Here is a 16,810-nt window from a genome sequence, read left to right on the forward strand (position 1 = left end):
GAAGTGTAGCTTTAATTCTGAAGAATTTTTCCACCCCTCCATGTAAAAGATTACCTGAATAGAACTATTTCAAATCAGTCTACAAATAGTCTTCCAGAATGAAACCTTTTCTCTTAGAAACTGAAAAATAAAAAGGAAAAATCTCATGCTGGTCTCAGAAGACCACAGTCTGCAGTAAAACAGCTGCTTAATTCTGAGATTAGGGAAATATTTACAAACAAACAAACCCCCAAAAAATCACACACACAAAAAAAGTCCTCCACCAAACCACAAATAAACAAACATTTTTGCAGGATTTTTGCTTTTGAGGGTCAGAAAAAAAAATGTCAGCTTCCAAAATGAGTTGAAAGAAGTAGATCAAAAGCAACAGAAGACACTTGATATGGAAAGTATGCATAACAAATGCATTTAGACCTCCACACTGCATGACCACAGGCTTACAAACAAAGCCTTTATCTCCGTGTCTGGCTGTTGGGTTTGGGAGGGTTTTTTTTAATAAAAACCTTCATAAAGGGAGAAAAGTCTGCAGGCAACAACACATGAACTTGTTACATTCAGGAGCAGCTATTCTTACAAATAACACAGAAAAGATACAACACAGAGCACTGCTTTTAATATTGTGCAAATACAGGCCAATGAATTAATGTTTCACACAAAATGTGTTTTAAGGCAATGCCTTCCACCTCACACAGATTACACTATCTTAATGGAATATTTACTGTATCACAAACTGGTTTGAGAACATATGTATCTGCAAACATGCTCTTAATTAGCACTTAAAAAGCAATCAGAAGTTTTTAGAGCACCTAGCCAGTTTAACCTTAAGAACTAAGAGCAAGTATTGTATATTTATTAACAAATCAGAAGGGAATATCCTACTTATTCTCAAAAAGAACCCTGAAGATCTAGTCAACCAAACCTCCCATTTTCTTTTGAAATACTTATTTTAAATGCAAGCAAAAGGGACTGATAATACAGTAACCTTAAATAACAGGCTATACATAGGAAGACTGGGAAAGTTTTTTCATTCACTGTTTATTTTAAATCCTTCTGTACTTACCTGACATTCAGAACCTCAGTCCAACACTTCAGAGTTTCATTTCCCTGCTACAGTTGATGACACCAAACACTATAAAGAAAGGATGGAAGGAGGCTACCTGAAGCAATTAAAACAGTGTTGATGATGTCATCAACATTCTGAAGTAGAAAAGTCTTAATGATCATATTAACTTCAGTTTGCAACATTTCTAATGGAGATGACTTATACAGTATCCTCCTCACCATCCCCACCACCCCTAAAAAAAAAAAAAAAAAAAAAACACAACTCATTCCAAGGGATTGTTTATATGAGTAGTCCCATTCTGGGTGTTCAGAGACCACACATTACTTCTAACCTGTCTAAAACAGAAGTCATTGCAGTATTTTAGAGAAGTGATGGCTAATCACTCCCCATAGTAAGAGAGTTCAAGAAGCAAAGAATTACAGAATCATAGAACAGCCCAGGCTGAAGGGACCTTGAAAGACCATCAGGTCCACCCTTTCAAAGAAAAGGGAACCTTGCATCCAGCAATCTATTCTACCAGATCTTAAAAACCTCCAGCAATGAAGCCTCTGTCATGTGCCTGAGGAAGCTGTTCCAGTGAATGATTTGTCCCAGTACAAAAAACAAAAAAAAAAAATTTAAAAAAGTGTGTTTCTCATATTGAGCTGAAACTTCACCCAATGCAACTTATACTCAGTTGTCCCTTGTCTTTTCCATGCAGCTCCTTGTGAGGAGAGAGCCTCCATCCTCTTTATAGCTGTCCTTTAATTTGGGGAGAAATCGTTGTAACCGGCCCACTACTAAGCACACTTCTCTCCCCAGAAACTCTGTCATCTTTCTCAAGAATCAAAGGAATTGCATAGAAGAGAAAATTCCTGAAGTGCCAAGAACCAACTGTTCCATAGGAATTAAAGGAGCTCAGCAACCCTATTTTACTCCTAAATTGTTTCTCACTTGGGTGTTTAATTGCTGCACTTGTTCCCAGTTTGTATTTATAACAACACTGGTATTTGTTCTTCCCCTTTGTCCTAATATTGTATTTATCACCAAAAGAGATGTGTTTTAGAGTACACATTTTCTTGTTTCTGAATGATTTGAAACCAAAATCAAGTTGAGGTCATACAAATAACCAGTAAGTAGTAAGTACAATTAAAACAAATAACAGTACAATCACATGTGTTTTAAGACTTCCTCAACTCTCCATACAAGAAATCACTATTTGCAGTCTTTAAAGACTAAGCTGTTTGAGATAGGAATTAGGTAGCAACATGGTTCACAACACATGCACCTGATCATTATTACAGAATATCATCCTTCCCACTAAATGGAGATTGACTCAAAACTTAGAAAATAGTGATTTCAATCTGAAGGAAAAAATTGCAACAGAACTATGTTATAAGCAAGATCAAATTGGAGGAGGCAGAAAATTCCAGATTCTTCAAATCTCGATGTCATTCAGAAGACAGCCTGTATGTTTGTACTACAGCACCCACTCAGCAGCACAGGTTTTGGCTACTCGTGTGGCATTCTTCTCCCTCTGGCTCACTAGATTCAGATAATCAACTTGGAAAAAGAACAGACACATTCCTTAAAGCTCTGCTGTTCAATCCACAAAGCACCCAGTTAAGGTATCAAAAAGAGAAATAAATGGAATGAGGTTTTCATAATATAGTTACCCTGCTTTTTCCAAAGCCTGATGAAAAGAAAACTAATTATGGCACTTCAGTCATTTCCAATTATCACAACAGTGACTTCACAGTTACAACTATATGCTCAAATGGACTGAAAAGAAACTTAGGTCTTCATCTCTCCTGCAAGGCCACAGGGCTATTTATAAAGCTCCTCAAATTCTGGTGTGGTTTCACTTGGTTTCTTTTTTTCTGTCCTCACCTCACACCAAACAGGTTTTGGAACTTCACTGTGTCCCCTTCTAAAATACAGCTGTTCATGTCTGATCAAAAGCTAAGTCAGTTCACTCTTAAGGTACATTCCAAGGAGTACCTGCAGTCAAAGGGGTTTTATTATCATTAACTATGAGGTGGTTCATGCTGCCAGATAAACTTCTGAACAAAAACTGCTTTTACACCAAGTTTTCTGTTTTGCACAAGGGAAGCACGATGAAGGCTTTTATGCATAGCAATGGTTGCCAACAGTTCAGAAACTGACAGCATCTCACAGGTTTTCTTCTGCTTCAGCTACATTTACACGTATTCCACAACACCTTGCCTGCTCTTGCTGGATTAATAAAAACGTAAACTAGAAAAAAAATGAAAGTTCTGAAGCAGTTAGGAGAAGTATAACCAAAAGAGCAATAAAAAAGAACTGATAATTAAGCCACCCAATAAGAGGCATTTTTTTTCCTTTCTTCCCTCTGTGGTCACAGCCACCTTACATGTCTAATGTTCAACAGCATCCTCATTCCTTCTTGAAAACACCAGAACTTCCCTGAATCCTGTATCCAGAAAACCACTATTAAAAGTATTTTGATATATGTTGATGATGTATAGAAATTACAAAAAGGTGAAATCAAGACTGAAAAGTATATTGGAAGGAGATACAAAATGCACAGCAAGGAAGTCACATAGAAACAGTAACAGTGGTGTCTATCCCACCAAGAGCTCCATTCCTCTTCCCCTGCCTGTTCTGAACTACAGCAGCTCCACAACTCTTCTGCACATCTTTCATCAAGATTGCACATTAATATTCTTTTAGAAGAGATTAGTAATATATGGTCAAGAATCTATTTTAAATACCTGAATATTTAAAAAGAAAAAGTGTTCATGTTTTCTTTCCTTTTCTGAAAAAAGCACAATATGAAAACCATGAGAAGTGATGAGGAATCTGCAAACTGCTGTGAAGGAGGCCAACGTGACACACACTTTACAAGAATTATGTTAGTTTACTGATGCCCCAATATTAAATTAACTTTATAATCACAAGTACTGAAGGTCTGCATTTATGACACAGAACATACCAGTGTTAATAATTCTGGTAGTGATTGTAGGAAAGTGAAAATGTTGTTTAATAGCTCGGAGTAAACTACATTCATCTCAGTTAACCCATCAAATTTAACTCCAGTGTGGTTTATACCCCCCCTGCCACCCACAAACTGAAAAACAACCACCTCCCCATCTAAACCATGCCCATGTACAATACACAAAACATAACTGATACAAAAACTCACTTTCACTGGACAACATCTAAAATATGTAAATACCTGTTCCTGCAGGTCGTAGTCATAGCTATCATGCAGCAGAAGACTGAGGACATACCGAGTATAAATCATGGCATCAATGCCACACTTCTCTAGCTCTTGTCCCAGCCAGGTCTGCACTGGACCCAAAGCATGTAGCAGAGACATTTCAGAAACAGATAGAGGGCCTGGATAAGAGCTTGAGGAGCTTTCAGATGGCAAACCATCCACAACAACTGTACAGATAGGGCGCATGAATCTAGGTGGTTGGCATCCTTATAAGGTGAAGCATTTTCTGTAGTTGATATTCCGTCGGTATCTGGAGGTGATTTTCACTCCAGTAAATAGGAGAGAGGCTTGACTTCTAGGACAATCATTTATATTTCCTGGCAGTTAGCCGTCTAGAGACGAACATCACTCTTCAGGCATGACCAGTGAATAAACTAAATCCTAATAGCAAACACATATGTAATGTGTTTTTCTACCTTAATTTCACATTGAGGCCAGATGCAAGTCCCCAGCAGGACCTATAAAGAGGAAAAAATGATAAGTTGTGATAATATGTATCCATACATTAATAATATTAAACAGCGAAAAATAACCACCCAGTGTAGAAAGCAGTAGTTTACATACTGCTCACTCCATATCCACAGCACTCCTGTTCAGTGCCATTTTGAAGAGTAACAGGAATTATTCCAAGCTTAAAGGTGACTTTTAGAAAAGGTACTTTTCAACAGGAAGTTAGACTCTTGCATTACAGACTTCACAACTAATCTGTTGACTGAAATATATGACTTAGATCTGCTAGAAAGTTGCGATTTATTGCTTTCACTAGCAGCTGAAGAAAACCCACTTTGATTAAAAAAAAAAGCTAAAAATATGTCAGTTTGCATGAACCTGCTGTATATTTTGTATTCACGAGAAGGCAATAGTGGTTTGCAATTATTTCCATTTCTGGAATAGGAAAAAGTACCTTGTTTATAAAATACCAAATTTATTAAATTCATCTGGCCTGGAGTTTAATAAATCCTAACCACTAAACAGTTGCTATCTTCAGGCATCAGTTTTGGGGGTTGTTTTTGTTTGTTTCAATATTTGCCTTGTCTCAGGACAACAAAACATTTTATCATCCAAAATCTCTGGAATAACTTTAAAAAATTTTAGCAGAACACAGTTTACCAGTGCCAGAATTAACATTTAACCCTCTTTACAGAAAGCACACACGAGTCTCACCTGAGCACTTACATTTTAAGCCATATCCTAAAAGAGATAAACCATCCAAAGATTTATACCCATAATCCCAAATCAATCTTGGTAAGTAAGGGGAAAAAGGTGCAAGCACCACACATGTAGGCATTCTGCCCTCTAACCCAGAAAAAAATAGTCTCAAAAAAAGCATTTTTGGACTGGTCTGTCAATCAGCCACATGCCAGTCTGGCTTTCTCTCTCCATCTCTCTCTCAGCAAGAGAAAGCAAAACTTCAATCCTAGCAGGAAATACCCCTTCACTGAATGGAAACAAAGTCTAAAAGATCTAAGCAAAGTCTACTGATTTGTTTCCACCCCACTGCAGGATGCCCAACGCTTTCAGAACAGACATCATCTGATGTATCTATTTAAACTATACACTGTGGGCAGCATGTGGTTTGCAGCCAAACGAAATTGAAAGGTGACCTTACAGCTGATCCCTATGTCCACACAACAAAAGACCGCAGTTTTTAGGAGCTTGCTTTGCATCACCACCCAGGTACAACTGTGTATTCCAGATCTTTACTGAGTCAGCTGCAAAAGAAGGGCATTAAAACCAGTTGCTAGAGCTGATAAAACCCTAAACTAAGCTAAAGCTACATTACCTCTCTGATAGCAATGTTCATTTTGAGAAAGTAGTAACATGAGGGCATTCAATCTTTGTCAGGAACGTGCTTGCATTAGTCAGAATCACAGAAGTAAGCACAAATAACAGTAGGAGAAACCTCCTGAAACAGGCCCAGCAGTTACTGCTTCATCAGATAATTTGAGAACAGAAAGCATGAGAAAAGTCTAATACTGTGAACAAGATACTCCAGAATCCACAAGTCCAAACTCTTAAGTGGTTCATGTTCTCATAATTGTTAATTCCACTCAAATATTTATTTCATCCTTCTCCTGTGGTACCCAACAGCACAATACACAATAAACATTCTCCTAAGTCAATGCCAGTCAGCCTTAAACTCCATGTTTCAAGGACCTGGAAAAGGATCTACACAAAAAGCAGAGTGCCCAGCAGATTCTCCCCCTCCACTCTACTCTACTCTCATGAGATCCTACCTGGAGTACTGCATCCAGCTCTGGGGTTCCCAGTACAAGAAAAATATGCACCTGTTAAGGTGGATTCAGAGGAAGGCCACAAAACTCAGAGGGCTGGAGCACCTCTCCTATGAAGAAAGGCTGAGAGTTGGGGCTGTTCAGCCTGGAGAAGAGAAGGGTCCAGTGAGACCTTGCTGCAGTCTTTCTGTACTTTCTGGCAACAGGCTTTTTATAAGAGCCTGTAGTAACGGGAGGACAGATGATTGATTGCTTTAAACTGAAAGAAGGTAGATTAAGATGGGACATAAGGAAGGCATTTTTACAATGACGGTGCTGAAGCCGTTTATCCAGAGAAGTTGTGAACGACCTATTTGAAGTGTTCAAGGTCAGGCTGGAGAGGCCTTTGAGGAACCTAACCTAGCAAAAGATGTCCCCACAGTAGTAGGGGTTGGACTAAATGATCTTTGCAGGTTCCTTCCAATACAACCATTATGATTCTATGCAGCAAATCAAAGAGCTTCTGGATACTGATTCACTTCAATCAATGCTCACTTAGACACATAGTTTAGATCCCCAGCACCTAATAAGGCAGAGTTTATGCTTCAGCTTCTCCCTGAATGAGGTGATAATGGAGCCTCTCTTTTCTAACACTTTTAACATTTTAGAAATCCAGCTCTTGAGATCTGCTAGGCTGACAAAATCTGACTGACTTTGGCTGACCATTTAAAGCATGACTTGCTCTTTTTAGATGTAGAGGGGAGAGAAAGCAAGAAGGAAACAAAATTCACAGGAATTAAGAAATGAGACAACACAATTTTTATGATGTTAAAGGATTACAGCCCAGCTATTTTGAACATCATATTCAACTTCCAATTTTGCTATTTTTTTAAATTTTAAAATACAGACATGACATAAACCCCTGAAAATCTAAACAAGATTCCAAAATAGTATTTGAGAGTTCTTATTTTACAACTGCCTGAAGTACTTTGCTTTACAGAAAAATGTCTTAATGGTAAAAGATAATGGAAATATGTTCAACAAAATTTCATAAAAACTGAGTATTTTCCCATCCCAGTACTACAGAGAGGCTTTCCATATCAAATTAATATAAGTCACTCAAAGAGCAAACATTTTTGCTAGCAGATATGAAGACCAATTTTAGAGAGAATATTTTCTGACAAGTTATCAGCTCTTCTAAATCTTGTGTTGTTAAAAAAAAAAAAAAAATCACTTTCTCCATCCTCACAATGACCATGATATATATGAACAAGGAGAATATAACACAACCTGAGTAAGGCTGTAAGGATAACTAACTATCAAGGTGGAAAGAGTTCTCCATTTCCAGCTATAAAATACGATGGAGGGACATGCTTTACAATAAGACTTACCAAATGAAAATCTACACATAGCTATCAATGGTTATGAAAACTACTGATGACTTACAAATCCTAAAGTCAAATATATATTAAGGTTTTTCAAAATAAGTTCTATTTATCCACTTTCTAGTAGAATTTTTCCTTTGAAGTAACCTTCAGTTTTTGTAATACTAATTAATGACCTTAACAAGGTCACCAGTAGATAAACTGTCAACAGCTTAACAATTAAATGCACAAGAGCCAATTTATGAAGCATCTTGCAAAGGAATGAGAAAAAAAAATATTGTGCAAACAGACTTTACAGCTTAGGTTATCTTAGAATAAATACATACTCTCAAAATCCTGTTCAATATGATAACCACTGAACAGTCTTTTAACCTACAACAGACAGCAAAAAACAACTTAGTTTCAATCTCCTGAGATCAGTTATGGAAAAGCAACAACTTTAAATAATCTATAGGAAGAAACAGGAAAAAGGATCAATGGTGCAGAAACTAGAACTAGAACACTGCAGGTCCATTCCCTACAAAAGAATTGTTCTTGCATGGTAAATAACCTTTCTTGAAGACTAAGCAATGCCACTCTTCCCCATAAGTGAAATGGAATACAGCTATTGTCATAAGAAATACAATTTTTTTTTTTGGTCTTGGTACTACAGTCATGACAACCACACACCTTGTGAAGACCCTCTAACAGAACACAGCATGATAGTGTAAAATTACACTACGATTACCAGAGCGTGTAGCTAAACAAAGGGGTAATTAAATCACAATGAGGCTTGATACAAGCTCTAGCAGATGTAACAGTTATTAGACTATCAACAGCTCTTGCCAAGCAAGACATTTCCACATCTTCAACAGCCTTTTTTCCTCCATAATTCCCTTTCATACAAAAAAAAAGTTCTTTTAAGGAGCTTAAAAGTAAAGTATTTTTTTCCCCAATTGTTTCTAATCTTGGAAAACAGTGACCAAAGCCAAACCACAAAATCCACTGAATTAATCTAAAGTAACCTCATCTGTATTTTATCAGCATCAAGAGGCCTCTGAAAATTATGTATCCACACAGCAAGGTTCTGAACAAACATTTTTTGTAAATGAAAAAATTATGTAGAGAGAAAGCTTTAAAAAGCTTTCAGGCTTTCTTAAAGATACACCTTCCATCAACTCTTAAAGGAACAGAATATAATTGGAATAGGAGAGTAAAACCCATATCTCTTACTACTGTCCTTACAGACAGTTTCTTGGAATTCACAGAAGGGTAACTTAAAAAGGAAGCAAATAGTCTGAGGGTTAAATTCACGACACCAGGGTCTATGAGTTGAAAATAAAACAGGGCTTACATATTGAAGGAAGTTGAAAACATAATATATTACTTATTTGTACAGTCTGCAAATAAAGCCTCTCAAGCCTCGAAATTACTCTTCACACATTTTGATACATCTATTGCAGAGAAATCAATCTCCTGCATAAAGCCTCAAATGCTACCTTTTTGTCTCCTTACATTCCCAAAACACATAACATTTGTGTTTCCCGTGCTTCACTCTGCCTACTGCTACGTGTTAACAATGAGACCAAACACATGCTCACACAATAGTTAAGCCCTAACTGCTGTTTTATACAAAGTTTCCTCTATTATGCTTTGAAATATGCCAGTATATTACACAGTTTACAATTAACAGCTCTCATTTTCAAAGGATTTTCCCCCACTATGGTCTTTGACAGGATAATTTCTCAATGCATGGAGGGGAAAAAAAAGGGATTATAGAATTGTTTTTTTCATAATGTGAAGGTAAGTGTCCACATTTTTAATAGAAAAAAATTTTTTTTAGATGCAGCATTTTTCCCCCAGAAGGGCTCTACTAAAAGCAAATTCTTCCTCTCCCTGACAAGTACCTATAGCAAAAAATATGCAAATCGTAATTAATATAAATTGAAGTGAAACTTCTACCAAGTTTGGTCAGTAACAAAGTAAGATATTTACTTCAATACGTTTCAGTCCCCTCTAGAAGACTGATAAATCAAAAGCACAGTCATGTCATGTGATGGCAACAGAAGTCCAAAATTCTTATACAGTGTGGAGGAATCAGCAATTTTGCCATCATTTCTTTTGTTGCCCACTCCCCCCCTTTTTTTTTTCAGGCAAAAACCTAAACAAGTCTTTAACATCCAAACCAAATGGCCACACACTGGGCAGAGCACTGTCTAAGCCCAGAAACAAAGCTTATTTAAAACCTACCAAACAATGGAATCTGTGTCCTTAATAAATTTCACATGGTGTTTAAAAGACATGTGAATTCAGAAGCAAAAGAAGTTGTTCTTTTCAAATCACATTCCTCGGTAATCTAAGAAATTTGGCTGTATAGTCTTCAGAGCAAGGACAGCTTTCTTTGGAGTCAGTGATGTTTGATGTTATTGTACAATAAACAGCAGAGCAGGGACTCGGTTCATGACGAAGGCACTGAAACACTATTGTACAACAAAAAACTTGATAAGGTCTACACTATAATATAAGCAAGCCTCTCCCTCCATCTCAGTTTAGACAAGAGCTTCAGAAGCATTACTGTGCCAAGAGAAACAAGGATTGAAACACCTGGATGGAATCAAGCAAGGAACTCTCTAACAGTGGTTGGAAGCAAAAACCAGCTCTGTGACTTGTAGATGTACACAGAATTTCCTTTTTTAAGAAGTATCAACCTGAAGTGCAAGACTGACACAATCTCATCTCTAGTGAATATATGTTCTACAGTTGACTGATGTCTAAGAGGCCTGGGCTTATGCTATACTTCTACTGTAAGTCAAGCCAAAGAACCCAGAAGAGGCAGAACCAGCATGTAGGGTTTATTGAAAGATTTTTTTCTTTCTTGTAAATCTGCAAGCTTATTTTCATAACAATTACCCAAATGAAAATCTGAAGCTGCTAATCCTGTATGAAAGTTTAATGAAAATACTCAAAGAATTCAAGAGCTATCATACAAGCCTTATTTACTTAGGTTACCAAATAAAAAGAATAGAGAGAGAACCAAGGTAACACCAGGGGAGTCACCAGCAGAACTCTGCAGGATTCTGCACTGGAACCAGCACTGCTTAATAAATTCATAAGTGACCTAACAAAATGAGATGGGTGACCGAGTTATGAAGCTACCAAATGACAAACTACCAAGGATAGTGAATACAAAATAACACGCAACCCTGATCCTGGAATTTCAGAGACACATGCCTCCTCATCAACAGAGGCTGACTGTTCAATGTCTTTTTTTTTAATAGAAAGAATTAAGGAGTTACTAAGAGCAATGTACTAAACTTCACACAACAGCTACTAGAAATTGCTTGCCAAAAGACACTGAGAACTCATTAAAAAAAAAATAGATGGGCTTCAAAGGAAATTGAACAAGAGATCCCACGAGAGTTTCCAATTAGACAAACCACATTAGGCTCAGGAAATCCCCTAGACTGAAAACAGTGTAAGGGAGTATTCAGGAGAGTTATCACATACACTCCCCCTGTTCTTTTTTGTCCATAACAGCTCACTTACAGATGCTGTTGCAGGCAAGTACAGATTTGACAAAGCCTTTGTCTCAACCAGTACAGCTGTTCCTATAAAACATTCATGTTCACCATAACACAAGAACAACACTTCAAAAAACAGTATCTGGAGGAGTTCAATTAGCTGATCCACTCACAGAGCTGCAAATTATTAACATATATGAACTTGGTTACAAGATGTCAGAACATCAACCCTGTCAGAGAGCAGGAACAGCTCTGGGAAGTAATTGTTAATGGACTGCAGAACTGGCAGATGAGGCACCTGCGCTGGGAGCTCAGCTACACTGCCAGGATCCCAAATTCTCAATAATCTGAGTTATTTTCACACAAATCAGCATTTAATGATAACTAATTTAAGTAAATATTTAAGTACTTTTTTCCACATTAAAAATTAACTTAGAGCAATGCTGCATTAACTGACAAAATTTTAAGTAATTATTACTCTTGCCAGCACAAATAGCAGCTTGTAAAAAACAGAAGAGAAGTAGTAGCTAACATCACCAGAAGCATATTGACAGAGGAAGCTGTATGGCTGACTCAAAAGTTATTTAGTACAACACAAATTGCACCACAACTGTACACTGCCTCCAAGAGAGGATGTTCTGCTCTTTCTCCCATGTTCCTTTCTGGTGTTCACATCCTTTTGTGCTTTTACTTTACCTATCCTCTGTGTGGCTCCTGGGACAAATTGGATCAGTTTGTTTTAAATGAAAAAAAATCATTTTTGATGGGCCAGTATTCACAAAATACAAATAAGCTATTAACTCTCTTGCCACAAAATCTGTACATCTGGCATAAGCCAAGGCAGTGGGGTTGCCCTTTCAGCAACAGTCCACTGTTACACCCACTTAAGTACAGCAAGAAAATCTTAGGAAAGCAGAGTTCAGAACCCACATTTTAGCTAATGCAGATGTAAGTCTTTCAGACCACCTTTACTCTTTGGAACACAGAGTGTGGAAATCAGTACAAGTACTTCAACAGACATGATAGATACTTCCAACATTTTTACAGAAATTCCCTACTGACCCACCCAGCTGTAACCCACATTGATATCATTCAGCAGATTCAGCCTCAAAACAAGCAGAATCCCACCTCAACAGCAGCCTGGAGATGACAAAAATTACCAGTTGCTTCAGGTTTGGTACAAAAGAGGCAAGTGTTGCACTGTCACTGACCTAGACCATTATGGACCCCCAAAGCATGGAGAACCCAAGGGAAGTGTGAGCACTGCTGCAGAAGGCAGCACATGTACACCTGAAAAATATGGACCCTAGTACTCCCCTGAAAATCAGTGTAATCCCAGTATCACCAACATTAGGTTTCCAGCTGTTCTGTTACATTTCTTTTTACCCTTTTTTTTTTAATTAAAAATTGCAGATCTAATAGTGTACCAAAGCACAGCCAGTGACAGATATCTCAGTCCCATTGTGCTGGTTTGGGGCCAGACAGATCGTCTCTTGCCCCGAAAGGGACAAAAGAATGAGACTCACACAAACGGATTGGAGAGTGATGGAAAGTTTAAATGGAAAAGCAATTGGTGAAGCTACAGAGAACTACAAACTACAAAGCATAGTGACAAAGAGTATCCCAAAGCATATAGAGCCCGTTACATAATTCCCAAAGCTTCCCAATCCTTCCCTTCTTCCCACCTGAGGGTAAACCCAAACCCCCCAGGGCTCTTTCTTCCCCCTCCCGCTGCTAGGCAAGTCTCAGGCTGGCCAGGGCTGAGACTGCCCCCCCCTCCATTCTCCTCCTGGCATTAGGCCTAGTCAGGCCTAAGAGGCCTTGAGGATACTCCCCCGGCATTACCCGATAAGAGAGGACATCTCCCAGGGGAGCAGAGAGGGAAGAAAGAGGAAGAGAATGACTTTGCAGATGGCCTTATAGGGTGCAGGACTTATGGGTAGAAATACGTCATTTCCTGTGTCCACCCCTGTGGGTGGGCACCCAGGACACCAGAGGTGTATCTCATGCGGCAGTGGCAGGGGGCACCCAGCCTAAACTGCCACATGCCACCCCTTACCTCAAGTCTATCACACACAGGGATTGAGTAGATGGACTGCTGCAGGGCTTGAAAGGTCCTGGAATCTTCTTGGAGATGCTACCTCTACCTTTTACTATGTACACAAGCAACCACCATACTTCAGTAACTCTTTCTCAGATTAAAGGAACATAAATGAAGTTAATAAAAAACAAACTCCAGTATAACTGAGATCAAAATCTCACTGAAACATTTACCTTCAGGACTTTCAGCATGTAAAATCTGTAAGCTTTCTACTTGTGTCTCACCATTTACTGACCTTTTCAACATCTAGAACATATGTGGGGCTTAACACCACAGCAGACGATGCAGTCAAGTAAGGGCAAGATCAGATGTACACTCTCAACTATTTTGATCACTTTCCTTCCTGCCCTCCTGATGCCTTCCTTCTATTTATTCAACTTTTAGAGGAGTTCAAACTACCTGCTCCTAACAGCTATTTGCCTGTGCTTGAACTCCCTTCCTGCATGGGACTGTAATGGCTTGGAGTCCTGAGCACTAAAAGTTACGTCTGCGTCCATTAAAGCAGAATTGCCTCCAGTTTCATAACACCTCCATGAGCAGACACAGACACCATCATGCCCCAACAGCGCTGCCAGCCTCCTCCAAGGCACAGGCAGCCATCAGAAGGAATCATCCCCCAGTAGGACCACCCTGATAAAATATTCAGTGCTCTCCATATCAGCTGGAAAGCTACTGCAGCAGCAGCTCAATGGCCACTCTTTCAGTACAATCATACAGGATTTATTTCACTGAATAAACAACTGATTCCTAAAGCATACATTGCAGCTTTCAGTCAGGGAGGGAAAAGGAGAATGAACTATGGATTCCAAAGATCCAATAAGCACTACTCATTTAAAGGCTATTTATACCTCTCCAGCTATTTATACTTCCAAAGTTAATAATGCAGCTGTGTATAAACATCTAACTAGTTAATGACTGCACTATACATCGTATTTGTTTTATTAACTTCTTAATTTGTATGAAGGTCTTCTCTGAATGCTTACTGCTGAAGTTTTCTGTACTTGGTCTGTGATTCCAGTTAATTACTACCTTTTTGAAAAGCTTAAAATAGCCTTGTGAAGGGTTTAAAACCAAATATATTGCCTAATTATACAGTCTCTTCAGCAATTCTCTTCACAAAAAAAAAGTTATCAGAAATTCACTTGAAAATCACAAAATTTTTATTAATAACTGTGTAAAAACGTATAGTGTCAGCCACAGAGGCTCAGTAATCGCAGAGTTTGGACAAGCTGAATTTGCAAGCTCCAACACTTAAACAGTAGAGAAGATACCAACTTTGCAGCAGAGAAAACATGGCAGACCTGCAAAGGAAAACTGTTTTGGATGCCTTTCTCCTGAACTTCTATCACCTCTAATTTTTAGTCAAAAAAGTTTGCAGATGCAATTCTATAATTTTATGAAATTGAGATCACAGGTAGGTGACTGCAATTTTGAACAGAGTAGCAATTCACATGAAAGAATCTCTCTCAGCATTTGAGTGTATCAGTTTGTTTTCTTTGGGCTCTTACAACATAAAGTTTTCCACAAAAACAGTAGTGATATTTGTCGCTGTACCATATTTTCACTTTCAGCATTAAGCGTGATGCTTAAAACTACTACTGTCATTTTAAAGAAGCTTACAAATTGAAATAGCTTGTTGTTACATCAAATGACAGCTCAAAATCTTCTTTTACTGTCACCAGCACAGAAAAAAACTTACAGAAACAGCAGGTCAGCATTACATTACTTCTCTTTAAGGAAGTTACTGCACTATTAACCAAGGCAACTCTTTCACAAGTCAAGAACAAAGTTACTAAAAACTGGAAGTCTGAGGTTTCTCACAAGCTTATAAGATATCCTGGTCAGAGAAGGTGGTGAAAGAACAATCTGTATAAACAAGAAAAATTAATATCTGGACTTCGAGAAACATTTCAGAACTCCTGTGTCATCCCACACAATTCAACATGACTTCAGCAAAGCAGCCATAAAAACCTCCACAAACCAAAAATTACTACAGGTAATTTTCACTGTTAAGTGCAATAGGCAAATAAGCAGCAGAGTGAACTTCTACTCCAGAAAAAAAAAGAACCAAGAGAACAGGAATTCACTCAGCAGCAACATTTAGCTAATTAGTTACACTCATTAGCTCAGAATCTTCTAGCCAGCAGAACTAAAATATCATAAAACAGTAAAGTTCTTCCTGAAGTTTCCTAACTAAAATTATCAATCAGACAAATCACTGGAACCTGGCTCTGTCTCTTGCAAGATAGTCATGTCCTAAATTCAGTGCATGTTTTAGTGTTGCACTCCCACTCTGCCACAGTCTTCAAATTTGTTTCAAGTTTGTAATAACAGATTAGAGTATCAGAAGGATTTAGTGAGAATTAATTACTCATCCAATGGCAGCAATGCACATTACTGATTTCTTCATTAGTGCTGCTTCAAGCAGCCCTTTTTCTTTAGGCTAATAAGACAGTTTCTTTTCTTTAAAAGCATGTATCAGACATGCTAAGTGACCAAAATAATTTCCTTAATCACTCTGTGTGTGTTTTAGCATGTTTTCTCAATCTGCTGTTGCATATTGCTATCCCCATCTAAGTCCTGTCCAAGCTAAATTACCCGGAATAACCTCGCAGAGTATATGTATCTTGCAACTCGGCTCCACTGTTCTGATGTTAAAATTACACAATCTCACAAAAAGTCGCCTTTTTTTTTTAGATGACCTTCAGCTACCTCTCATCTTCTACCCTCTTATTGCCATACTTTCTTTCACAGTCTATAATATTCAAAATCCTGTCTGCAATGCAACTATAACTCCCTTCAGAATTCTTCTATAACCAAGCTAGTTCATCTACAGATGAACACAACAGATTAAAAAAAAAAAAAAAAGCTCTGAAATCGAAAATTTCTTATTTTGAAGACTAACATTTAGATGTCTTTAAAGGAACTATTTAACACATACTACTTCCAACATCCATCATTACAAATTTTGTATGCTGCTTCTCACAAAGCTTAACGAAGCAAACTGATAGATGATCTGGCTAGGGTTCTAGCTAAGGAAGTCTATTCTGACTCTACAGCACTATGCCTATAACCCAATAAAACTCCACAGAAAATTCACCTCTTGGCTTCCTTCATTCCCTCTATCTACCTAGAAACAAGATGCTCAAGAAGGACAGATACTGAAGTTATGAGCACTGTCTTCTGTCCCTATTCCTGCTAGAATATACAGCAAACAAGCAAAGGAAAATGCTGATGTCATTTTACCCCCACGGAATTTCTCTTACTTAGGAGAATAACAAATAGCCACAACAAAAGCAGTGGGGAA

General features: G+C 38.0%; 1 protein-coding gene across 1 annotated transcript in view; it reads right to left on the reverse strand.

Moving 5' to 3' along the window:
• The window catches only part of KIAA0232 (KIAA0232 ortholog), a 54,072-nt gene that overhangs the window by 35,641 nt on the left and 1,621 nt on the right, over positions 1-16,810 (reverse strand). The window contains exon 2 of the mRNA XM_054391429.1: positions 4,260-4,375. Coding sequence (XP_054247404.1) covers positions 4,260-4,375 — 116 coding nt within the window. The remainder of the gene's footprint in view (positions 1-4,259; positions 4,376-16,810) is intronic.

This window comes from Indicator indicator, chromosome 23, assembly GCF_027791375.1.
Source record: "Indicator indicator isolate 239-I01 chromosome 23, UM_Iind_1.1, whole genome shotgun sequence".
NCBI classification, from domain to species: Eukaryota; Metazoa; Chordata; class Aves; order Piciformes; family Indicatoridae; genus Indicator; species Indicator indicator.